Source organism: Uranotaenia lowii, chromosome 2 (genome assembly GCF_029784155.1).
Source record: "Uranotaenia lowii strain MFRU-FL chromosome 2, ASM2978415v1, whole genome shotgun sequence".
NCBI classification, from domain to species: domain Eukaryota; kingdom Metazoa; phylum Arthropoda; class Insecta; order Diptera; family Culicidae; genus Uranotaenia; species Uranotaenia lowii.
The window spans coordinates 42,147,078-42,174,439 of NC_073692.1; the positions used below are offsets into that span (position 1 = coordinate 42,147,078).

The following is a 27,362-nucleotide window of genomic DNA, read 5'->3' on the forward strand; positions in this document are numbered from 1 at the left end:
AAAAAAAACAAAAAAAGATTGGGCAACAAAGTTAAACAAAAAAATTAAATGACCTAAAAGAAACTGAGATGAACGAAAAATTGAAAAAAAATTCAACAACAATTGACGAATGACAAAAATAATAAAAAAAATCATAAAAGTACTCTGTAAAAGCGTATAAAGATTAAAGGGTTTTGAAAATTTTGCTGAGCCAATCTCGTTTTCTTTTGAATATCCAAATTTCAACTTGAAATATTGATCGAAGAATATAAGTTTTCAATTTTTAAAAATGCACTTTAACTTACCTTTGATTTTTTTGAAAGTTCAATTATCCTGATTCTTTTTTTTTATTTTGATTTTGATTTTAAAATTTGAATTCGTCATTCAGGAAAAAAATGGGTAAATTCTTTTGGTATAGGAAAAGTAAACATATTTTTTTGAAAATGTTTGGATTGATGATATTTGGAATATATTTTTTCTAAAGGACTTCATAAAAGCGAATATATTTTTTAAAGGTTTTGAAAATATAGGAAAAAAAACATTTTTTTTTTGGAAATTTAATTTTTAAATCTGAAAGGACTTTATAACGCGTATATAATATTTGAAATTCTTTTGAAAATATAGCTTTAAAATTACTATTCATAACGACTGATAATTGTTCTTCATTTGATATCTATAACCGATAAACAGCAGACTTCCAATATATGTAGATTGGTAATATGTAAAAAGATATAAATTTTATGGTTTTTTAAGATTTTCCTCACTTCAATTGAAAATCGAAAAGCTTGATCATTGAGACTGAATTTGAAAATTAAAAATTTTATTTTCTATTAATAAATGTTAGTAAAATTGAGGCATTGATTGTTGTTGAAACGCGTTGAAAACCGCTTCAATAAAGAATTCAAACATTCTGGTTCTTATTTCTCAGTTTTGCATGCAGGACACTTGATGTAAAATTTGAATTCGGGTTTCAAGATAAAATTGGGATTAATCATTAGAGGATTAGGAGAGTATAGTAGAATTTAGAGTATAGATTCCTCAATCCAATATACCAATCCAACCCAATGAGCTCCAAACAACAGAAGCATTAGGCAGTACCAAACCAAATGTCTAGTTTTCAAGCTTAAATTTGAACTTAAAAAAACCCTGCGACGACTAAGTAATCACTATATTCAAAAGTAATTAAAATTGAAATCCTACTTGAAAATATTTGAAACCATTTCCTATCTAGTTTATGTTGATTTTCGATTCCTTTCTCAAATTATCATCAGTTCCATCAAAAACATTTTTAAAGTTTATGACGTCTGACTTGAATAACTTTAAAGATGAGAAGGTGATTTGTGAAGCACTATCTTAATACATTATAACCATTAACGGTTGAGAGTCTTTATGCTATTTTTCTAGAATCTTCGTTCAAAGCAAGGTTGCCGGAAAAAATCTGTGTTTTGACGAAAAAAAAAATGTGAACTTATGTGATTTTTTTTATTAAATTCTTTCAAAAGGCATGAAAAATTGCGTCTTTTTTTCATTTAATTAAATAAAATATTAATTACACTACCAATATTATCATATTTTCCCAATCTAAAGTTATAAATCCAAAATTGATATTGAAATAAAAAATTGAATTTAAAAAAAAAAAAAACTTCCAGAATTTTTAACATTCTGTAAATTCTGTTAAAATTTCTAAAAATCTATGTTTTCTGTCACAGATTCTGTGGTGAAAATTTGCTAAAAATTGTGTGAAATTATAGATTTTTCCGTGATTTGGGTATCCTAGGTAAGACACACATTGTTAAACCAAATGGATAGTAATTTGGAAGAAAAAACTCTACAATTTCTACGCATTTTTTTTAAAGGAGCTTCAGATGAGACATGAGAGAGATACGTTTCAACATTCTGCATTAATTAATTTTGCTTAACCCTTCACCAGTCAGTTACAGTTGTCACGTTGAGTTACACTCATTCAAAAATAATTAAGAGAGCCAACTTTTCAAGCCAAGAAGAAGCATCTGCAGAAAGCATGTGCGTGACTGCGTTGTTACCATTTTTAATCATTAATAAATCAAAAAGCCTGGCTTTGCTGGCATCGCTCGAAAGTGAAAGTATCACCTTGAACTCCAAAGGATAAAATAAAACTCGCTGTCAAGACGGATGATGTTTTTTTGTATCTTTTTAACAAGCCCTTGTCCAGTATTTACATTTTTTTTTTTCGCCGAAAAGAATTTTAGGAAAACATTTCAGCAGCTTTCCAACACTTGTTTGTAAATTTTTTGTTTTACTTTTCAACTGCCATGAAATGCATACCTACAATTTATTTAGCATCGCAAACTTTACTTCTACTGTTTCATTTCATCTCTCCAGAGTGGCTTCTGTTTTCAAAAGCTTTCCTCTTTCTACTGTTTTTTCAGTTTCTCCCATCCCAAAATTTAGGTTCAAACCGGACGGAACTTGTTTATGGTATTAATTGCATTCCGTACCAAACTATTCCATAAAATAGATACAAAAATGCTGTGGAAAAAAAATTAACGTCACCTTTTGTTCTGTTTCTCCATTTATTTTGCAGAGATTTACGTCCGACGTCGCTGGAAAAGAGTCAGGAAATATGCCGGCTGCGGATCTACGAGGTGTACGCTTGGGGAGTTCCGCTGGTGATTGCGGGGGTGGCCGCCATTCTGGACAATCTGGCCGATACCGTGTACCTGAGACCGCGCTTCGGGGAACGGACCTGTTGGTTCTATGGTAAGTTTTGAGATTTTAGGGACCCTTGTCTTCGATTCTTTTGAGAATTTTTTTCTGAAAGACCCTACACTATTTGTAAATATTACTATTCCAATTACACTGGTCACCAGGCTTGTTGGACTACATAAAGTGAAGATAATTTTTAAAGTGAAATTGAGCGCTGAATCCGAAAATATTTTTTTTTTAAATCTCAGTAGAACAGTTTTTAAGTCATGCTATAATTTGAAAATTTTTAGAAAAAAGGTACTTATAAGGTGAATAAATTTGCTACCAATCATCTTGCTATGTATCAGCAATAAAAACAAGAGCGGTTCAAAACTACGATCTGCTTTATTTGAAAGTAAACTTTGGAATGAGGAAATTTGAGCACTGCCCGCTTTATTTATACTCTGTAGTACTCGGGCCGCTCTCTCGCGTTATCGGTGAATATGCCATTTTCCTCGTTCGTCACTTCGGTCGTTCTCGCTGGTTCGCGTGCTGTAGTCAATACACTACAACTACTCCCTCTCCAAGTAACGAAGCGTGTTCATGATACGGTTGTATCCGGTCACGTAGGTTCCATCGGGACGATGATGGTCGGGGCTTGATGGGACCAAAGCGGCATCGGAACTGGATGATGACTCAACTTTAACGTAGCTCTCCCGTGGATTGTCATCGTTAGACCCAGGATTTGCTTCGCGTTCAAAATCATCGTATGGATATTTGATGATCTGATGACTCCGGCGCTTGACGATGCCAAGTTCTTGAGCGAGGCACTCGTACAGACCAGATCCTCGCTTTGCCACGATTCGACCTCGGATCCAGGACTTCTTCTTGGGTAACCGGTAGTCTCGAAGATAGACTGTTTCGTTGACCTTGTACCTCGTTAGAATGTCGGCTGGTTTCGCTTTTTTTGGACCGACTCGCACACCGTCGTTGATGATGCCTTGGTTTGCTTTCTCCTTGAAAGCTCGAGGTTTCCGATGGGGCCTGAAAAACTTGGGAAAAGATGCTGATTTTGTTGGAGCTTTAAGCTCCGTAGGAGAACCGAAATCGACTGATAATCCCCATCGCAATATTGTTTGCCGCCCTAGCAAGGGTTGCCGATCTCCCTCGAAAACGTAGACTGCTTCCTTCGACTTGTGGTGATTGAACTTCAATTCCACTTGGAATTTTCCAACCGCTTGGAAATTGATGCCGTTGTATGACACGAAATAATCGCATCCGCCAGGCTCGAGCACCTTCGATTGGAATAGCCGATTGAACAACGTCTCAGGAATAGCGTTCACCGGACTCCCAGTGTCCAGCTCAAAATCGATTGAATGTTCACCAACTCGAACAGGAACCATGATGGGAGGAGGAACATCCAATCTGTTCATCGCCAAATGATGAACTTTGGGCTTCGTCGCTCTTTCGGTCGGGTCTTTCCTGTTCGGACATACTCTGGCCAAATGTCCTTTCCGCTCACACAACTTGCACACGTACGCCTTATACTGGCAAGTTCGGAAATTGTGATTGCCTTTCCCGCAAGCAAAACAGCGGGAATCTGGGTCGGTGTTCTCAAAATTTTCATCCTTTCTTCGATTGTCGGAATGTATTTTGTAAACTTCCAACACTTCACGCTGCCGTAACGTTGATTCCTTCTTCATGGCTACTTTCACGAGGGCTTCCAACTCGGACTTGGGATCCTCTTCGCAGACACGTTCGTATATTGGCCCACGTTTCAGGCCAACGACAAAAACCTTTTGTCAAGAAAACTGGCAGATCGTTTTCGAAATCGCAGCCGGCGGCCAACTTCTTTAACCGAGTTGACCACTCAATCACCGACTCTCCGTCGCCTTGACGTGCTTCCAAAAATCTGGATCGCTCGTGGAAAATCACCAACGTCGGGGTAAACCGTTGGCGCAGCAGCAAACAAAGCTCATCAAACAATTTTGTTTCCGGTTTCGCTGGAAAACAAAGGTCTCGAATTGTTTGATACACCTCCATTGAAACCGCCGTAAGCAGGAATGCCGATCGCCGCTCGTCATCCTTCTCTCCGATTCCATAGGCCACAAAGAACTGTCTTAAGCGCTCCTCGTACAGTGACCAGGAATCTCCAATGTTGAACTCCGGGGGCTTCACGTTCATCTTGAAAAAAATTATCCCTTCGTCGCCAATTTGCTATGTATCAGCAATAAAAACAAGAGCGGTTCAAAACTACGATCTGCTTTATTTGAAAGTAAACTTTGGAATGAGGAAATTTGAGCACTGCCCGCTTTATTTATACTCTGTAGTACTCGGGCCGCTCTCTCGCGTTATCGGTGAATATGCCATTTTCCTCGTTCGTCACTTCGGTCGTTCTCGCTGGTTCGCGTGCTGTAGTCAATACACTACACATCTGAAGTTCATTGCTGTATACAACTCACAGTATTTAATAATTTAATAAATACCCTTGTATTTTTTTGTTTTTATTTGACATTTTAAGTCCATTGGAAATGAAATTTTAAAATTTTTAAATCCAGTCCACCGTTGATGGAATTCAGTTTTCCTTTAAAAAGTGCGTTTTTTACAGATTATTCGATCTTAATTTCATAAACATCCTCACTACTGTTAGTTCTACGGAAAAGTAAAGTTGAGATAGTTGATATCAAATTTGTTCCCTTTAAATATGCAAAAAAGAGATTTCAATCTGATGTTATGCAGTACGAGTTATTTGTATTTATTTACAACTATCCATTTTTTTCTCTCTGCAAAAATTCAATTTTTGAGCATAGCTTTGAAACTGTCTTACTGTCTTTTTTTTAATTTCATTTTCAGATTCAGCGCTTGATTTAACATCTGAAATATTGAACCACAAAATAAGGTTCAAGATTTTTTTTCGGTTTTGTAATCCAGCAAACATGAAATCGCATTAGACATGATAGATTAAATCGTCAACAATGTTAATGCGAATCGAAATTTCTACCAAATAAGTAAACTATCGTAAAAATGGTTACTTAAATTTGGTATCAACTGGATATGATAAAAACTCCGCCATATTTGCAAATTTGTTCTCCCGCGCGGGATTCATATGAGAAAACAACCTTGTTGTTCTCTCTGTAATAAGTTGGATTATTTCAGTTGGTTTATTTGGAAAAATTGTCCAATGAGAGAAGCAGCAAATATTGTCGCTGGCAACGGTTTGCATGCATTGAGAGCCTTTTTTTTCGAATTTTAGGCGATGATCCTATAGTGTATATGAATTGTTGAGAAATAAACCATTTAAAATGTTTGCTGGGAAACTTCTGTTATTCTAATTATTATCAATCAATACTTTTTCTACTTCTATTTTAATACTTTATGATGAGCATAAGGAGTGTTCACGAAAGAAAGTGTTGAAACAGTAGCGGCAAGTACCAGGGGGATGAATTGAGTCGTTTGGTGTGAGGAGGTGTGGTGGGTGTAGGGATGAGATGAAGGATATGAAGAAAATAAATCCAATTTAATTAAAAATAAATGAAAATAAGAGTTGTATTCGGCAACACTGAAGATCAATAAAATAAAATAAATTTCATTGGTAACGTTTGCTATTTAGGCAACACTAGGCAAACAAACAAAACAAAGTCAGTCATTGATCTATTCTTGTGAGCGACAGACGTGTTTAAGTGAATCTCTGAGAGGCTAATGCCTTGTCTCTAGAGCGTTAGTGAATTTTGAAAAAATAGGTTTGGTAAAATTTCGTACAACTGTGTATTGTTTCCTAAAGTGCCACTTTTAACTAAAAATGCATTGTGAGTCATCAGGAATATCCTTTATTTAAACAAGGTTGAAAAATCGCGAACTTGAATGCCAACTCGTATCAAATATGTCAAAATTTCATCGTCCTCAAGAAGCGAACTTTTTCTCATTTTTTTCAGAGCTTGGAAGCACAATGTGATCTTTTATATACAAGAAAAAATTTTACAATTTTTCGTTTAAGGACATTTCGTTATTTTTTCTTTTTTCTAGCTTGACTTTGGATTTTTTTTTTATTTTGGTCTCCTTTTCCATCCAGATTTCGGTAGATCTTAGCATCCTTCGAAATTTTAACCCATTTATAGAATAATATCTTATTTGTGCATCATTTGTGCAGAATTGATTCGTCCAACGATGAGTTAACTCCACCCTTGTCGCAGATTCAAATCAAAACCTTTTTCAACATTTTTTTTGTGTATTGATTAAGGCAAAGGTTAACAAACAATTTAACACAATTTTCACAATTCTAGCTAGTGAACACTTACTTAATAACATTAAATAATCCGTGGCCATTCTCTTTCGTGAACAGTCACAAGTTTAAAAGCCTCTGCCTCTCAACAAAAATATGTATGTTCTATTTTTGGTAATTTTTTGACAGAATCTGAGGAATTTTCACCTGAGAAGTTCTATCGATGAACGGGAAATGAAAAATAGTCCTGAGTCCGGAATACCGAATCCACAGTCTATCCGTCAATGATTTATCCTCATGACTTCAATTATCCTTCCTCAAAAACTTTCATGTGTGATACCGGCTCTAAATTCTACAATCAAACAGAAAAAATAGAAAAAAAATTAAAAAGAATTATTTTAGTTTTTCATTTGACAAAACACGCCTTTTCTATTCACCGTACCTTTTCACATTATTTCAAAAATTTAAAAAAAAAAAACAGAACATTACAAAAAAAAATCAAAGAGTTGTAGACAATCTGCTTCTTGGTTCAAAGCAATTATTTACAAAACTGGGAATTGAAAAATGAATTTCATTTTTGAATTTTTGAATTTGGTTGCAAGAAAATAAAGTTTCATTTGTAGAATTTGCAGAACAATTCTTATTTATAATCTTCTAACTTAAATTTTCTCATGTAAATCATTTGTTTAAAGTTCATGTTAAATTACACAAAAAAAACACAAGTTAACCGTATATTTGGACAACGTGTGCTATTAATACTTTTTTTAATTATTAAAATAATAATACCTGATAATTCAGAAAAACATAAAACTGACAAAAATTATCCACTTAAAATTGAAACCCAGTATTTTTTAATCATATTTCTATCTATTTCGATCTATCTTTTTTGTATAAAGGAAATAAATTTAAAATCAATCGATGTAATTTTTTTCGAATGCAGGTTAAATTTACAGAAATTTATATTCATACTAAAAACTAAAGTAAGGACCAAACTTTACGTCATTGTTAAATAAATGAGGTTTGAATATTTTATATGACAATTTTATAAAGCTCTTATGGTAATATAACCATTGAAAGTCAAGCCTCTTCTACATGTTCAAAGGTCAAAAATATATGCCAAATTCCATGAAAATTGTTAAATATTTAATTTGAATTCTAAATTCCACTTTTTTACTGTCAGAGGTACTATATCAAAGTATATGAATAGAAAGTTTTTTTTTAGTTAAATTATGGCAACAATTAATAATTTTTGAAACGGCGTTGTACAAGATTGTGATTTTGTTTTACAAATTTTTTTGGGCTTAGAGTTGAATGCATAATTCCACTGCTTTTAGTCGCTTGTTTATCTATCCATCCATCTATCTATCCATCTATCTTGGGGGGAAATGGGTGCTCCAATCTATAATTTTCTTTTATATAACTAAATAAATATTTTTAATGCTGGCAAATGCGTGTTACTGACTTTTTTAAACGGTATGATGTATTTGTTTGAAACTGTTGTAGGAAGCACCTAATCCTCCTCCCTTTTTAAGAGAGAGAGGGTCCATTACTTGTAATAAATAATCACATATTCTTGATTTATTACTCGATAAAAAATACTCTGGGTGTTATCTGGCAAATTTTGCCTCATGTTTGCCTTATATTAAATGGGGGCCCCTTTCTTTGTTTAGAGGGCCTTTTGTATAGGTACTATTAATATTCAATTTTATACAGTTTTAACAATACTTGATTAGAACTTCTTGTCAAATGATTGAATTAAAACGTATTTAATCATATTTTCCGATTATTTTGTAGCGAATAATTTGACTTAGGAATTTTATAAATTGGCACAAAAACCATCAGCTGCCTCGGTTCCACAGAAGAAACAAAAACGATGTTGATTTTTCAGTACAAAATATTCTATTTTCCCATACAAACTTAAAAGTTTAAATTTACTCATGTAAACGTTACTTGAAAAATCTGCAAAAAATCATGGATGAGTTTTGGACCACGACGAAGCTTTTTAGACCCTAGGGTTTGAGAAATTCAAAAATGACCCCAAATCGACTCAGTCTAACATTGTCTGACATTGTCATATACTTTAATGAAAACGAGTGCTGTATCGGGAAATTGCAAAAAGTATTAGAACTTTTAAAAATGGCATGGCAGGTAACATTTGCCATGCTATAAATGCTCTTTGTTGCATTGAATGCGAGGTAAATTTGTGACAAGTGACGTAGTCGAATCTAAAAAATCAGTTAATTTATTTTGAAATTTGCATATTTATAGACACTATCCTTTAAAAGATAGCTTGGTATCAATTGATGATTTTAAAACCTTTTTTAGTTGCCTCTCCACCTATTTGAAGGTTGGCTCATGAATTTTCTACAGTGTTCTGAGGAACTCCGGAAATGTTTCCAATAGAAATTCCACCTTTGTCAAAGTTTACGAAGCTTTCTAAAACTTCATAAAACCTTTTAAAGTTTTTGATGCATTTTTTAAGTCTGCATTATTATTAGAAAATATTCTTTGAATTAGTTTGAATTTACAAATTATATTCTACGTAGAAGATTATTCTAGTGAAATGCGATATTTTGTTTGAAAACCTGGAATCTTTCCTTTATTTTTTTAATTATACTTCTGTAAGACTTTTGTCAATCTTCCGTCAACATATTGTTGTAAAGCTATTTTCAATCTTGTATCAATGTGTTGTTACACTTTTTTGAGGATCTTCCCATTTTTACGTCATGACTTTATTTATCTATCTGTCAATTATGTTCAATATTGAGTCAAAATTAACTCAACCCCGAGTCTTTTCTTTAAACTTTTCATTAAACATATGATGGGTTCTTATTGCAGTAGGCTACATTTGCAATTTAATTAAAGTCTTCTTCAACTGTGTTAGTGGCTTTGAAAAAATTCTGATTTGAGCTTTTAGTTCTCTCCTACTGGTATTTCAGAACTTTAGGGTTCTGTAGTCGATATTCCTAAATCATCAAAACTTATTTAGGTAAATTTTTTTTTGTCCAAAATATGCCTTTCTATTAGTGGGGCCAAGATACTTTTAAAAAACTTTTTTTCAACAAGCAAATTTGTCCTGGAGTCGTTCTATAGGAATTTTTAAAATCACTATTGAGTTAGTTTTCGACTTGATCTGGTCACTATTTTTACCCTAATTTTACTTAAAAGTAACTATTTTGCCCTACTTTTTTGCCTCATGATTGCTTCTAGCCCTGAAAGTCAATCAAGCTAAGCTCAGCTAAGCTATTAGATTTCAGCTTTTGCTGAAAATCAAGAGATATGAACTAATAATTTTCTTCGAAAGTTTCAACCCCTAAAGGTGAAAATTTAAACTTAGATTTTTTCTTTGATTGAGTTTTGTTAAGGTCCACTTAATATAATTTGATAGAAATATTACGAAAATAGGTCAAAAACTATCCCGACTCTCCCCATTTAAAGGTATCAATCTAGTTTGATGAACATATGTACATAGATAATCGTTAATATTTTACTTACATGAACTTATTTTTGTGAAAATTCAATGACTCAATATGGTTTGCCGGGTCAGATAGATTTCTTATAAAATTGTAATTAGACCATTAAAGATCAATTGATATTTTTTTTTGTGAATAGCCGTAAAACTTTTCGTTTCCATTGCATTATGAAGAAATCGTATGACATTTCTAAGATTTTTCTAAAAATTGTGTTTTTTTTCAATTTCATAAAAACTTAGTTATTTTAAAAAAACAGACATATTTATAGTCTATTTTATGTTCACAGCCCACAACGAATGTGTGTTCCATTTGCATGATGCTAATTCTCACAAATATAAAACCCACCTTTCCTATAACCTGTGGCCCACTTTCGCAGCCCGGTGGTGTGATGAGGTGAGAGGAGCAACTAATTAAACACTTAGTTTTTTGCTAACATTTTTATGACGCCAAATGAGCTCGGCCCCATCCCACGATGAACGGATGAAAGCCATAAACTTGAATCTTCTCCAGCATTATCCAAAGATTGGGTTCTTTTTTTTTTTGATGGATGGAAGTTCTTCTCTATGCCACTCCCGGTGTAAGTTGGTCACTTTTGTGGAACAATTTTTTATGATTTGGTGTTCCATCGCGACAGGAATAATATGGGGGAAAAAAATATCTTGGAAAAAACCGGGTGATGCTGCTAATGACTGCTTCTTCTATTACTGCTGCCAAATAAGTACAACCGTAGCGCAACGACGACAACGCCGAGGGTAATTGAGGGAACTGACATCAACCGACACTCACTACTTTCATGACCTCGACCCTGGCTTTCTTCTGATGAACTGTTTCCGTTGAGCTTGTCGTTCCCTAATAAAAAAGGGCTATATCATTTTTTTTTTGCTTCAATTAAGCATTCCCCCAACTGACATACAGTCACTGGGTTTGTGGGTCATCCCGGGCTTTGATGAGTCCCATAACATGTGAAATTAGATTAAATTGATTATCTTATGATTTTCTTGAATAATGACGAAAAAAGCATCATGGAAGGAATAGTAAAAGTAAAGATAAAAAAATAGTGAAAGCAGATTAATTTATAAGATAAAATATATAAAGAGACAGTTATAGATAGTCAAAAAAGAAAGTTGGCAACTCTCTCTACAATTTTGAAAATTTAATTTAATTACATGGTGAAACAAAAGAAAATAAAAAATAAACTTTCTATTTTCTGCCACAGGTGATATGGAAATTCTGACGTATTTCTACGGTCCGGTTGGAATCCTGCTCTGCATCAATCTGCTGCTGTTCGCATCAACTGCCCGGCAACTGACCTGTGGCCTCTGGAAACGAGACGATGTCAAGTCGACCACGGAACGGTACGTATACGGTTTTGAAAGCATGATTGTAATGTAAATAAGCTCAAAGTAAAACATTAATCATTATACTCACATTCACCTCCCCAAAAATGCACAACAACACCAAACGAAATTGTTACTTTCAAAAAGTTCAAAAGTTATTAAACTTTTGAAAAAAGTATTAGTTTAGTATTTTTTCAGTTTTTGTTGTAAACATTGTTGTTAGTTTTAATGTCAATAATTTCTGAAAATAGCCTTAACCAAAATTAGAAATAATCCTCTTCCTTAACCCACCTTTCTTCCACTCACACATCTGAAAGTCACTCATTTCACGCAAACACTCTCACCGAATCACGCATGTCACCAACAACCACTGCATGAGCTTGGCTACTAATTTTTCTTTTCTCCCGTTTTGCATTCTTTCTTTCTCTTTCTTTGTTTTTTTTTTCTTTTGTTATTTTTGTTGTTTGCAAATTTGAATCTCTCAAACCACCTGACCCGTAACTTCGTAACGCCGTAACGTAACGCGCCAAACAACGTGTAACTACTCCAACCCAACTCCACCAAAATCTGTAGCCGCGGTCTGGTTTCTTCTCCCTCTTACAGTGCTGCGCTCGGGCGTGTCTGCATGAAGCTGGTCGTCGTGATGGGCGTGACCTGGGTGGCCGATGTCGCTTCGTGGGTCTTCGGGGGGCCCGACTATATCTGGCTGGTGACCGATCTCATCAACGCCCTGCAGGGCGTTTTCATCTTCATCGTCGTCGGCTGTCAACCACAGGTGAGTGTGGCTTTGAAATTTCTTTTTTTCAAAATATAAAATCATTGAAAATACTGTCAAAATTGAAAATACTGTCAAAATTGAAAAAACTGTCAAAATTGTCTAAATTATCAAAATTATCAAAATTGTCAAAATTGTCAAAATTGTCAAAATTGTCAAAATTGTCAAAATTGTCAAAATTGTCAAAATTGTCAAAATTGTCAAAATTGTCAAAATTGTCAAAATTGTCAAAATTGTCAAAATTGTCAAAATTGCCAAAATTGTCAAAATTGTCAAAATTGTCAAAAGGCAAAGTTGTCAAAACTGTCAAAAATGTCAAAAATGTCAAAATTGTCAAAATTGTCAAATTGTCGAAATTTTCAAAACTTTTCTAAATTTTCAAAATTCCAAATGTTCAAATTGCCAAAACTGTCAAAATTGTCAAAATATCAAATTTGTCAAAATTGTCAAAATTTCTAAAAATTGTCGAAATTGTCAAAACGGTCGAAAATGTCAAAATTTTCTAAATTGTTAAAATTGTCAAAATTTTCAAAATTTTCAAAATTGTCACAATTGTCAAAACGGTCGAAAATGTCAAAATATTCTAAATTGTTAAAATTGTCAAAATTGTCAAAATTGTCAAAATTGTCAAAATTGTCAAAATTTTTAAAAATTGTCGAAATTGTCAAAACGGTCGAAAATTGCCAAAATTTTCTAAATTGTTAAAATTGTCAAAAATGTAAAAATTGTCAAAATTGTCAAAATTGTCAAAATTGTCAAAATTGTCAAAATTGCCAAAATTGTCAAAATTGTCAAAATTGTCAAAAGGCAAAGTTGTCAAAACTGTCAAAAATGTCAAAAATGTCAAAATTGTCAAAATTGTCAAATTGTCGAAATTTTCAAAACTTTTCTAAATTTTCAAAATTCCAAATGTTCAAATTGCCAAAACTGTCAAAATTGTCAAAATATCAAATTTGTCAAAATTGTCAAAATTTCTAAAAATTGTCGAAATTGTCAAAACGGTCGAAAATGTCAAAATTTTCTAAATTGTTAAAATTGTCAAAATTTTCAAAATTTTCAAAATTGTCACAATTGTCAAAACGGTCGAAAATGTCAAAATATTCTAAATTGTTAAAATTGTCAAAATTGTCAAAATTGTCAAAATTTTTAAAAATTGTCGAAATTGTCAAAACGGTCGAAAATTGCCAAAATTTTCTAAATTGTTAAAATTGTCAAAAATGTAAAAATTGTCAAAATTGTCAAAATTGTCAAAATTGTCAAAATTGTCAGAATGGTCATAATTGTCAAAATTGTCCGAATTGTCAAAATGGCCAAAATTGTGAAAATTGTCAAAACTGTCTCAAAATACAAAAATGACAAAAATGACAAAAATGACAAAAATGACAAAAATGACAAAAATGACAAAAATGACAAAAATGACAAAAATGACAAAAATGACAAAAATGACAAAAATGACAAAAATGACAAAAATGACAAAAATGACAAAAATGACAAAAATGACAAAAATGACAAAAATGACAAAAATGACAAAAATGACAAAAATGACAAAAATGACAAAAATGACAAAAATGACAAAAATGACAAAAATGACAAAAATGACAAAAATGACAAAAATGACAAAAATGACAAAAATGACAAAAATGACAAAAATGACAAAAATGACAAAAATGACAAAAATGACAAAAATGACAAAAATGACAAAAATGACAAAAATGACAAAAATGACAAAAATGACAAAAATGACAAAAATGACAAAAATGACAGAAAAGACAAAATTGACAGAAATGATAAAATTGACAAAATTAACAACATTGACAAAATTGACAAAATTGACAAAATTGACAAAAATGACAAAATTGACAAAATTGACAAAATTGACAAAATTGACAAAATTGACAAAATTGACAAAATTGACAAAATTGACAAAATTGACAAAATTGACAAAATTGACAAAATTGACAAAATTGACAAAATTGACAAAATTGACAAAATTGACCAAATTGACAAAATTGACCAAATTGACAAAATTGACAAAATTGACAAAATTGACAAAATTGACAAAATTGATAAAATTGACAAAATTGACAAAATTGACAAAATTGACAAAATTGACAAAATTGACAAAATTGACAAAATTGTCAAAATTGTCAAAATTTTCAAAATTGTCAAAATTGTCAAAATTGTCAAAATTTTCAAAATTTTCAAAATTTTCAAAATTGTCAAAATTGACAAAATTGTCAAAATTGTCAAAATTGTCAGAGTTGTCAAATTTTCAAAATTGTCAAAATTGTCAAAATTTTCTAAGTTGTCAAAATTGTCTGAAATGTCGGAAAATTGCAAAAATTGTCAAAACTGTCAAAATTTTCAAAATTGTCAAAACTGCCAAAATTTTCAAAATTGTCAAAATTGTCAAAATTGTCAAAATTGTCAAAATAGTCAAAATTGTCAAAATTGTCAAAATTTTCAAAATTGTCAAAATTGTTAAAATTGTCAAAATTGTCGAAATTGTCGAAATTGTCGAAATTGTCAAAATTGTCAAAATTGTCAAAATTGTCAAAATTATCAATGTTCAAAACTTTTAAAATTGTCAAAATTGTCAAAATTGTCAAAATTGTCAAAATTGTCAAAATTGTCAAAATTGTCAAAATCGTCAAAATTGTCAAAATCGTCAAAATTGTCAAATATGTTTAAATGGTCAAAATTGTCAAATTGACAAAAAAGTCAAAATTGACAAAATTGTTAAAAATGTCCATGTCAAAGTTTTCAAAATAGGCATAATTGATAAAATTTAGGAAATTGACAAATCTGACAAAATTGAGATAAAATTATTAAAATTTACCAAAATCGACTAAATACAAGTTCTTGTCTAGAATTCTAGGAAGTTAGTAAATTTAAGCTAACTGCATCCATAAAACCACAAAACGGTCAACAAACACGACGTTGTCATGGCGAGAAAGCTCACCAACCAGCTAAATTAGATTTTGTGGTTTTCAAACGGTTGCAGAAGATAGTGCAAATCCTGGTTTTGCTTTCGCTGCACCGATTTTTTTTTCTCTTTAGTTGCTAGTGCACCTTTACTGTAGGATAAAAGCCAGTAGAACTTCTGAAAAAATAAACAGCATAATCCAAACGAGAAAAAACCGCGTTTTCCACAAAACCAGGAAAATAAATTTGCCCACTTGTTAGGTTCATTTGCCGTCTCCCCATTTTTCTAGAGCTCTGATTATTTCACACACATGGCAAGCAAAACGCGAAGGCAACGTCCGGGGAAAACTTCCTCTCATTTAGGGCTTCCTAAAGATATCAGCTCAGTTACTTTTTTCCCAACAAACCAACACATCAAACGACCTTCCTAGGGAGGAAACTTCCGTCCGTCGGTTGGGAAGTTTCGAAATAAAGCAGATCCAGTTACGTCCGTCCTTCTCTCTGCCCAGAAAAATTATCCTCCTCAACCCAAATGCGCATAAGGTTAATTATTATGTGGCCCCGGGGAACCATTTCCTTTTATTATATGAGTTGCCGGAAAATTTTTGCGGTACAATTGTCATCGCTAGCACTGGGGACTTTGGGGACAGCTAGAGGAGTAAGTTGATCCGGGAAAACCGTCGTCGTGGTTCCTGGGAATTGTAGGTTGTTGTAGGCCATCAACTTGAAACCGCCCCACTTGCTCCTGCATGGATGGCGTGTAAGCATAAAGTTGGCAAAAGCTACAATTAAATTAATGCAGATGGCACTTACTTTGTCACTTTAACAGTACTCTGTGGGGGTATTGATAATGGAGGTTAATTGAGAAACTTCTGTTGAAGTTTCTCAAAATGTATGAAGAACAAATTTTAGAAAAAAAAAATCGTGAACTAAACTGTGTTGTGAGCCTACTTGGTTGAATAATTCTACTGGATCAAAGCAATCGAATGATACCCTTTAATTTAACCACGGTAAAAGAAAATTTCAGATATCCGTATAAATACCGATCTACAGATAGCAAATTACTATCTTCTTCAGTAAGCGTTTTGAATGATAAATATTTATCGATTCCCTTCCTTAAATCCTCCGAATCGACGAGGATTCTTGCACACAAAATAATCGGCACGTAGTTATTATTGTTCAAAATAAAGGCAATTCAATAAAAAATCGTTGTTAGTTATATTTGTTTGAAATTTATTTCACTAAATAACAACAAATTTATACTTAGCTTTCGTAAAAATAATCTACATTCCGGGAGCTCATGCCAGTGGGTTGCACGCAGATTTTGTTAAAATTTGAAAACATTCAGAATAAAATAAATTATCTTATCACATTAGCGACCAAGAAGAAAGCTGAGCCAACAAACACCAAAATAAAGCATTATAGGTAATACTATAAACTCACTTGACAAAATTTTACGAACTTTGTATCTTGCAGTTTTTGAAAGTGATGTGCTTAATTTTGTGGAACAGAGTTTAATTATTCAAATTTTAGTTATGCTTCTAAAGGTAGCACATTTGGTAAGCGAAAAAGTGAGAATTCTCGTATTTGGTCCGCAATGTGTTGATGGTGAATATTTTACCTAGTTATCGATGAGTAGAGGATTTTCTGAGTTATTATGCTGGATATCCAATCCGGACCGTGAATATGCAAAATAAAACAGGCACAACGTCCTCAGAAATTTTTACTCAAGTGAACACAAAGCCAGCCAACTGACGAAAATTCCCTTTTCTGATAAGAATTGTCAACCATATATTTATAAAAATTCACAAAACGCATTCATCAAACTTTACATGAAAGTCATGCCTCAGTCACATGGAATTAAAGTAGTCACACACATAGAACCGATGTTATGCAATAATAGCTTATTTTACGTGAAAAATTCCGTAATATTATTTACTAAATTATTTTGCGTGTATGTGAACTGTTTATAGCTTATCCGGAAGAAACTCTTGTGACTCTTGAGACATTTTTGTGAAGTAAACAAAGATTTTCTTGAATAACTTCTAACATTCAAAGACGGTTTGCATAAGAATTTAAAATTCAATTGCGAAATAAACGAAGACACCTTTCTTGGCGGGGGCCAAAAAAAAATTCAGTAAAAATCAATAGTTCATGAGTTTCCAAGTCTACAATAAAGAATTTGCGAGGTGATTGTGCAAAATTGTTTTTACCATGTCTTTTTGTATCGTGAATATCTCAAACACACGTAAGCTTAAAAATCTGAAATAATAGGCATGATAGTCCTTTTCATGACCAACACAACGCTGCCAAAATTTTGGATATATGAGCTTTAAGAATGTATGTAGCTATCACCGAAATGAAGTGTTTACCCGGACACTAAATGAGCATAGCTTTAGCTGTAGTGTAAATAAATTGATGCGTAGATAAAATATGCTTCATGTTTAAACATTTTTTCGAATTCAAAATGCAATTATTTATTTCTATAATCTTACACACAATTTCACAACGACTTATTGGCCACATCCAAAGATATTATATTCTATCAAGATACCCGGCTGAATAGATTTTCGAATAAATAGTCTGGGACATCGATACGTTTGTTTACGGTGCTGCCACTAAGCGAAAAAGTCTCCAAGCTTTAAACTTGCATACAAGTTTTAAACAAAACGAGCAAGTTTTGTATGCGACCAACAAAACTACGTAAACATTGAAAATTAAACGTTTATTTACCCAAACAAGATTTTTGTGACGGAAACTTTGGCTCATGTTTTTTTTTCTTTTTGCCTGGTTCGTTGAATTTCTTCCGACTGTCCGTTCAACCAAGGTATCGGTGAACGCTGATTTCGTCAATAAGGCCAATTCTGGAGAAAATTGAAATCGTTATTCCTCTAGTAAGTAATGAACTAAAACTGCTTTTGTGATTTTCTGTTGTCAAAACGAAAACAAATTAAATTTCAGATTTTGCAGGAGGATTAAGAAGAATTACAACATTATGATCCCGTGGACCTGGACAGACTTTCGCCCCAGATCTAGACCCCCACCCCCTACCACCGGGGATTTGCTTGCCAATACAAGAACCGAAGTGATTTGGGATTACAGAATCATTAATGTAGGCAATATAGATGAATTATGATAATAATTTGTAGATTTGTAGATTCCAAATCGTTGTATGAAAAGTTCGTAAGTTTTAGAAAATAATAATTAAAAATTAAGAAAATAATTTATATAATTGCTCTGTCTATTGATGGACATTGGATTTTTGAACTATATTAAATTTTAGTTTTAGAGCTTTTGCTGTTTTCCTGAACTATTTTTGAATTCTTATGTTCGTATTCAAGCTTGCAAGCAAATACGTTTTCCATCTGACCGACGAAACACCTAAACATTAAAAATGAAACACACTATTTCCTTTCTTTTCTGGGTTTAGTGTTATTTTTTCTCCCACAGAAGTCATGTTTCAATTTGTCCGAGAAGTGAGGAGGCAGTCGATTTTTAACCGTAAGGAATTTCTGCGGAGAAGTTGGAAAATGGTTATTCTTGAACTATGAATTGACACTAAAACCTCTATTCGGACCAGCCCCAGAAAAACCTTACCTCTTATGAGAATTTTAAATAAAAAATAAATCCCCCTTTTGTGTAAAAAGGGTTTTTAAAAAATGTTGAAATTTCGTGGTTTATTTTATTCGTAATATAATACATGTTATTTCGTAAAATGTTAAACTCATGTTAAACAACTCATTATTTTTCTGGTGCTAGAGCTTCATTTCTTTTCTTTACCGGTTCGATTGAAAATTGCTCCTACTCCGCGGTAAACATCCCAGCTCGTTCAGAGGAGCGGAAGTTTGTTGGGCTGATTCGACCGTTGGTATTATACATTCGTCTTCAATGATGATCCTAGATGTGGTAATGATCAGACTTCAAACATCCAGTCCACGTAAACCGACATTTGCTTCAGCAGCAGCAGTATCTGCAGCAGCAACTGACACCACTAGTACGGTATAACCGACGCAAGACGCAAAACCTCAGCCACAAACACCGGCTCAGCCTCGACACAGGACGCTGTACCGCCATGTACCTTTTTTCTGCTCACGAATCGCCTTCAACTACTAATGGAAAATATTTTTTGACAGTACCTAAACAACTGCAAAACGCCGACGCATACTGTTTTGATTCTACGTACTTGATGAATTTTCAAAGTTAAGGTTGAAGCTCTACTCGTCAACTTAGCTTTGGCGCTAGTGTTTTGTCCCGAAAATTTCATGGAAGCCGATAGTACCTGCCACATCGCTATAAATAATTTTCTAATAAACTGAAAATCAGACAGCAGATTTTAAGAGGGTTTTGACCATTTTACTGATGCTTATGCTTATGCTTATGCTAGCTTTTTTTGCTTATGATACGTACCCAGCCAGATCTTGTAAGCATCCCGGTGAGTAGTAAAAGTACATTTACTACTCATCTTAACTCAGCCGGGCCCACTGTGCAGTATTGGACACAGAGACAACTGGAACACAGGGAGGAAGAAACGTGGACAACAGTACCATACGTTTCTATGATTATAAAATGTTTGAAATATTCACATTGGAAGCATATTTGCTAAAATTTACTGTGCTCCTTGATGGTGGCCCACGTGAATTTGTCCTTCTGTGGATGGAAATGAGGTTTTTCTGCCCAAAAATCCGAAACATTGCAGCATAAATTGAATCAATCGATAAATTGCAAATTTAAAATTACTTTACCGTATCTCACTTTTCATCAGCCATTTGTTATCAAATTATAAAAGTAATTCTAACACAACTTTATAAACGAAACCCGAAAATGTTTCCAACATTGTACTTCTTAAATTGAAAAAGTAAGTTGAAATAGAAAAACAAACTTTTCTGCACTCCGGCAAATTGCGGAGGATCCCCTCATATCTCTTCATTATTTAAAAAGCGATATTTCAGAATTTTCAAATTTTACAGCTTCTGAAAATTCTCAGGAAGGAATTCCTTGATTGCAACATCAGTTCACAAAAAATGAATGAGTAGGATAATGGAGGAACGAACTCATCAATTGTTGAAGTAGCATGTGTGTTTCCTCTTGTAGCGAATCATTCAACGATGTCACGAGGTGAACGGAATCAACGGAGAATCGGGTCGGGACAATAAATTAAACATGCTATTATTGATCTCTATACATTATTCACTTTTTCCCGAAAAAACCACAATTTTACAATAAGAAACTAGTTAAACTTCAAGAGGGTTTTGACCATTTTCAGAAAGAGTTCATGGTTTGCATATACCTATCATTTGGATAAATTTATCTGAATTAACTTAATTCAAAACGAAGATCTGAAAATCTCTTTGTGTTGATATAAGTCAAAGGGGTAAATGTGTATAACATCAAATTTCGAGGAAACACGCTTTCAAATTGTTGTGTTTGGCCATTTTCCATATATTTTTCGAACATTTGCAATTTTCTTTTGAACGGAAAAGTATGTGAAAGTTATATAATTTGAAAATAATCTACAAATATAATTTGAAACATGGCAAATCGTTTGGCATTAATTACTCAAAATCAATCATATTTGTACTTCTACCCCTTTGGCTCTGATTGCCTCACATAATTTTACAAAAAAAATGTTACCGTCACTGAATACATAAACAATTACATCAACAATTTTTGAATGATCAAAATTGAACGATATTTGACACATCATCTGATAATTGGGTTTTGGTGACTAAAAATCATTAATATGAAGAGCTTTCAAGCGGACTTTAGTTTTAATATTGAGGAGTTTGGATAGCCTCAGAAAAATAGGAAGATCGTTTAAAAATCGAAAAAAAATCACCCAATCATATCATCATCACAATTAAAATAATACTTTTACAACAACTTCAACCATTTCAAACTTGTATCCTTTTTCAATTTTCCATAATTTACAAAAGTTATCATAGTCATGCATCATTTGAATCATTTGATTTATCTTTTGTAAATTATGGAAAATTCCGAAAGCTTGCTCTGTAAATTTTTTTCAATTTGTTATTTTTGCTAAGCTTCAACAGAAAAGGATATATTTATGAAAATTAAACCAAATCTAAATATATTTTAATTGGCAACGTGCTCTGCATTTATGTACATCAATAATGAAAAACTAGACAGAAACTACAGTTGGGTATTAGAATTTAACATGAACCGGTTAGGTACTGATAAATCTCTCAAAAGAACAACTTTCTTTGGGAAAATTTTAACTTTAAAAGGTGCAATAATTATAAAATAAACCAATCAAATTCTGCATTATCCTGTTAACAGAAGGCTTTCTCAATACATTTGTCAAATCAAGATACTGGAAAATTTGAAAAGAGTTTGTTGAGTTGAGCTTGAGGTCCGTACTTTGAAAAATCTATATTATTTATGATATAACTAAAGTTCATCCAAAAAATATTCCATTAAATTCCAAAAGCTTATGAACGTTACTTTTTTCAACAATTCCATTCTATGGTTTCTATTTAATTTGTTCATAAAATTTTCTAAGGAGAACGGTGGACTTTAGAACTTTGGAAAAGAGGCGGTAATTTTTTTTATATTTGAAGACCATAAAATTGACCTGATGTCCTTTGTAGTCACGCAATTTAACATTTCTGGGATGGATAGATTGACGTACATACACAAGTTTAGGAGATAATTCAGTTCGTTTGGCGTAATACTTATACTATGTTTCAAATGGAGCAACATTTGTGAAAATATGCAAATAACAAAAATTATTTATTAAGATGAAGTCTATACTCGATGTGAGCTAGACAATTTTTTTTCAAAATCTGTTATAATTTGTTTCTTTTTTGAATACTCCACAACCATTTTTTTATGGCCCGCCAGCCAATCTCATTTCTTAAATTTGGCCCGCCTGTTGAAAAGTTGGCCACCCATGATTTAAAACAAAGAAAAATTAATTTTAGACTGTGATTGCGAAGTAAAAGATGTAGGTACAATTTTAACTTGCTCAAAATTTGTGCTTCACTTTAGAGCTGCTATGTATAAACAACACGACCCACAGCTTTTAACCTTCATGGCAAATCATAATGCCTGTAATTCGAGAAGAAATTGTATCGATCGAGGAAATGTTTAACCCTCTCATGTGAAATGATCATGAAAGAAAGAATATTAAGAGCATAACTTTGCATTTTGGCTTTTATCATCTTGTATTTTAATCGATCAAAACAACCGAAGCTTTTAACGATGATATAAGCTACTGGAAACAAACATGCAAAAATTTCTTGTCGAAAACTTTCGGCTGTGAAAACCACTTATAACATATATGTAGATATAATAATTTTGACCATTTTAAAAATTTGACAATTTTGACAATTTTAACCATTTTGACAAAATTGTCCAAATTTTTAGAGTTGTCTAAATTGTCTAAATTGTCAAAATTCTCAAAATTCTCAAAATTCTCAAAATTGTCAAATTGTCAATATTGTCAAAATTGTCAAAATTGTCAAAATTGTCAAAATTGTCAAAATTGTCAAAATTGTCAAAATTGTCAAAATTGTCAAAATTGTCAAAATTGTCAAAATTGTCAAAATTGTCAAAATTGTCAAAACTGTCAAAACTGTCAAAATTTTCAAAAATGAAAATTGTCAAAATTGTCAAAATTGTCAAAATTGTCAAAATTGTCAAAACTGTCAAAACTGTCAAAATTTTCAAAAATGAAAATTGTCAAAATTGTAAATTTTCAAAAATCAAAATTGTCAAAATTGTCAAAATTGTCAAAATTGTCAAAATTGTCAAAATTGTCAAAACTGTCAAAACTGTCAAAATTTTCAAAAATGAAAATTGTCAAAAATGAAAATTGTCAAAATTGTCAAAATTGTCAAAATTGTCAAAATTGTCAAAATTGTCAAAATTGTCAAAATTGTCTAAATTGTCAAAATTGTCAAAATTGTCAAAATGGTCAAAATTGTCAAAATTGTCAAAATGGTCAAAATTAACAAAATTGTCGAAATTGTCAAAATTGTCAAATTGTCAAATTGTCAAAATTGTCAAAATTGTCAAAATTGTCAAAATTGTCAAAATTGTCAAAATTGTCAAAATTGTCAAAATTGTCAAAATTGTCAAAATTGTCAAAATTGTCAAAATTGTCAAAATGGTCAAAATTGTCAAAATTGTCAAAATGGTCAAAATTAACAAAATTGTCGAAATTGTCAAAATTGTCAAATTGTCAAATTGTCAAAATTGTCAAAATTGTCAAAATTGTCAAAATTGTCAAAATTGTCAAAATTGTCAAAATTGTCAAAATTGTCAAAATTGTCAAAATTGTCAAAATTGTCAAAATTGTCAAAATTGTAAAAATTGTAAAAATAGTAAAAATTGTCAAAATTGGAAAAATTGGCAAAATTGTCAAAATTGTCAAAATTGTCAAAATTGTCAAAATTGTCAAAATTGTCAAAATTGTCAAAATTGTCAAAATTGTCAAAATTGTCAAAATTGTCAAAATTGTCAAAATTATCAAAATTGTCAAAATTGTCAAAATTGTCAAAATTGTCAAAGTTGTCAAAATTTTCAAAATTTTCAAATTTATCGAATTTGCAAAATTGCCAAAATGGCCAAACTTGTCAAAATGCTCAAAACGGTCAAAATTTACAAATATGTCGAAATTGTCAAAATTTTCGAAATTGTCAAGATTGTCAAAATTCTCAAAATTGTCAAAATAGTCAAAATTGTCAAAATTGTCAAAATTTGTCAAAATTGTCAAAATTGTCAAAATTGTCAAAATTGTCAAAATTGTTAAAATTTACAAAATTTACAAAATTGTCGAAATTGTCAAAATTGTCAAAATGGTCGAAATTGTTAAAATTGACAAAGTTTTCAAATTGGTCAAAATCTTCACAATCATCAAAATCGTAATATATTTCAATATTGTCTTTATTTTCAAAATTTTCAAAATTTACAAATTGACAAGCGTGTTTTGTTAATCTTTTATTCTCCCTTTCTTCTCATATTCTCCAGGTCTGGTCCGCCATGAAGCGCCTGTGGAACTCGAAAACGGGCCGCTCCTTCACCAACACCACCCACGGCCCTCAACATTCGAGCTCCTCCCACGGACTTCCGTCGATGGGCGAATCCATCACCAACAACACCTGCACAAACAACACCACCACAACCACAAACAGCCAAACAACGACGACGCGGGTTCCCATGGAAACGGTTTGCTAAGAACGTTAGTTTTTTTCCGATTTTTTTGGACAACCCTAGAACTGCTTTGGAGCTGTTACGAAAATGAGTCTTTTTTTATCATCAACGATTTAACAGCGCATTTACAAACAGCAAAACTGCCAATCGCAAAGAGAGAGAGGGAGAGAACAAACAAACAAATAAAAACATCTCGAAGTGCAGGAATCTCTCTCGATTCTTAGTGTTTAAGAAATTTTTGAAAGTTAGATTCCCAACGACAAAGTTTGTTGTTTGAAGTGAAGAGATAAAAATGAGAAAAAGAAGTTTGGAAATGAACGAGTCAAATTATATGGAGGATTTTTTTTTACTTATCAGTTGATGTTTTCCTTCCTGCTTTTTACTTTTTTTTTAACAAATCCGTGTAAATATCTGTTCCGTTGTAGATGTTCATTCTGATTTTCTTTTGAGAAACTTCACTAAGTGTAAATTTATGTACAGGTTAAACACCAAATTCATACAACTTTTTTTAGAGGGCCCAAAAAGTGATTCGATCAAAATTTTACGAGAATGGTTGATCTTCTCTTGTTATGATTCGAATTTTTAGTTTACAAACATTATTGCTTTAATTAGTCAAACACGTTACGGCCAATCAAAGTCGGCTTTGCTTTTCGTTCGAATGAAAACAAACAAACAAACAAACCTAACCTTTGGCAGAGCTGCCTGCTACGATTACTTAAATTATAAACAATTTATTTTGCTTTCGTTTATTTTTTTTTTTGTTTTTTTTTGCTGTCTGTAAATATTGTAGTTTTTTTTATTGAGTCTCGCATCGTCCGAGATTTTTGTATTTTGGTAATAATGTATTGCTAGAGTTTAAGATTATATCTGCAGCAGCATTGGAGCCGAAATGAGATGTATTCGATCATCCTGCAAGTTGTTAGAGGAAAATCTTAGAAATTTAAAAACGAGATTTTTGTATACATTGTATAACACTTTTTGACCCTAGTTCGTAACAAGAAAAACCAAAATTATTCAAGTAAGCGACGAGAACGTATAAGTATATATTGACGTGTTTTGGAAACATATTTTAATCGTGAAAAATTCAGTGGTTACTTCCGTTTTTTAGATGTTTTTTTAGGGAAATATCTAACAAAATCGTCCAACTATCTCTTACTGAAAACCCTCAAAGAAGGCGTAAGGTTATTCGATATACCCACCGTTCAATAACGTTAACATCAATCAATAAAAGTTTATCAAAAGTATATCTCATTAAAATAGAATCACTTAATCGCAATATCGTTCAATGTTCAATCTGTAGCAATAGCAACTTCTTGAAAAAAACTGTAACAGAACACCATTTTTTGAAAGTTTAAACTTACACTAGTCTATACACTGAAGTAAAAACGACAGTTAATCTTCCCGATCAGTATCCAAGCAATGGAAGTAGCTAAACAATTCACCTTACCCTCGAACATCTTTCTTCATCATTAGAAGTGTCATTCGTCACCATTAATCATAACGACGCCTAGCGGATAAAAAAAAAGCTAGCAACAATAACATTATAGCACAACAATCAAAGTAGGCACACATCTCGGAAGTGATTAACAAAATTTACACTCAAACAGATCACGCTGTAGGAATTTTTGCTAAACCATATTTAGTAGGCGACGACGAGTAGGCTAAGGCAATGTATAAACCGACGACATTATTTTGATTAGAGACGTTCTAAAAAAAAAAAAGAAGTAAACAAATGTCAAACAGTATTCGATAGCGTATTGCTACTTTTAACCTTATTAACATTGTAAGTAGCAAAAAGAGGTATTTAACAAAAAAAAAAAAGAAAGATGTAACCAATTCAGACGCGCTAATTAACCAATAGCTAATCCGATTGAGATCGGTAATTAGAGAGATGTAGGAAATTTAATGCCTAATATGATGATGTATACAAACAAACATACAAACAAAAAAACCGCGCTATGACTAACTAAGAAAGTGACAACCAAAATGCTGCTAGGATTGAGGAGATCCCATTATTGAAGTAACTAATACGTAGAAAAAACAACAACAGTAAGAAACCTTCCCAACAATTTACACCCCCCAATCACTTGAACCCGTCCCTTTAAGAATTCATTCAAACATAAACTTACAAATCAACTCATAAATATACAGAAAACAATCACACAGTATAAACATAGAGAGAAAAAAAAACCAAACCCCCAAAACTCGTCAAACGGAATGTGTATGTAACGAACAATTTTGTCGTCAGTAGCAATTTAAGCAGCAAATAAAAGAGCCAATAGCAGAAGCAAACAAGCAAGCAAGCACCCGCAATGATGATAATAAATTATGAAATACAACAATAATAATGCTAATCTTAACACTTCTCGGAAGCATACATGAATGCTATAGCAAAACGTGATCCCAAAATATAAGAAAACAAAATAAATAAAAGCGAAAAGTAAACCTTCAAATGTGAAACCGTTTTGTATTTTTTTTCGATCCGAAATAGTGAATTAAGGAATTAATAGTCGCAAACTGATTTCCGGAACAGCCTTTTTCGTCTTTTTTACCATAAAAGCCCAAAACAGACTGGTGCAAAATTTCAGCTCAATCGGACTTGATTCAGGGGTACCTCAAAGCGCTCAAAGTTTCGGTTTTTAACCTTCGAAAATCACGAAAGAGCAAAGGGGGGACCAAAGGAAATCGGAAAAATCGAAATTTTAATTTTGATGCCATGTGACTTAAAAATGCATAAAACTTCAAAATCTGGCGTTATCTCGAAGAATATTTTTCTTGTCAAAGATCGACTTTGAAATTTCAAAAAACACTGCAGG

The 27,362-nt window shown here is 32.4% G+C and overlaps 1 protein-coding gene across 1 annotated transcript in view; it reads left to right on the forward strand.

The window, feature by feature from the left end:
* Positions 1-27,006, forward strand: part of LOC129741314 (probable G-protein coupled receptor Mth-like 1) — a 121,335-nt gene extending 94,329 nt beyond the window's left edge. Inside the window, exons 6-9 of the mRNA XM_055733034.1 lie at positions 2,543-2,718; positions 11,552-11,690; positions 12,276-12,447; positions 24,364-27,006. Coding sequence (XP_055589009.1) covers positions 2,543-2,718; positions 11,552-11,690; positions 12,276-12,447; positions 24,364-24,570 — 694 coding nt within the window. The 3' untranslated portion in view covers positions 24,571-27,006. The remainder of the gene's footprint in view (positions 1-2,542; positions 2,719-11,551; positions 11,691-12,275; positions 12,448-24,363) is intronic.
* Positions 27,007-27,362: the final 356 nt, after the last annotated feature.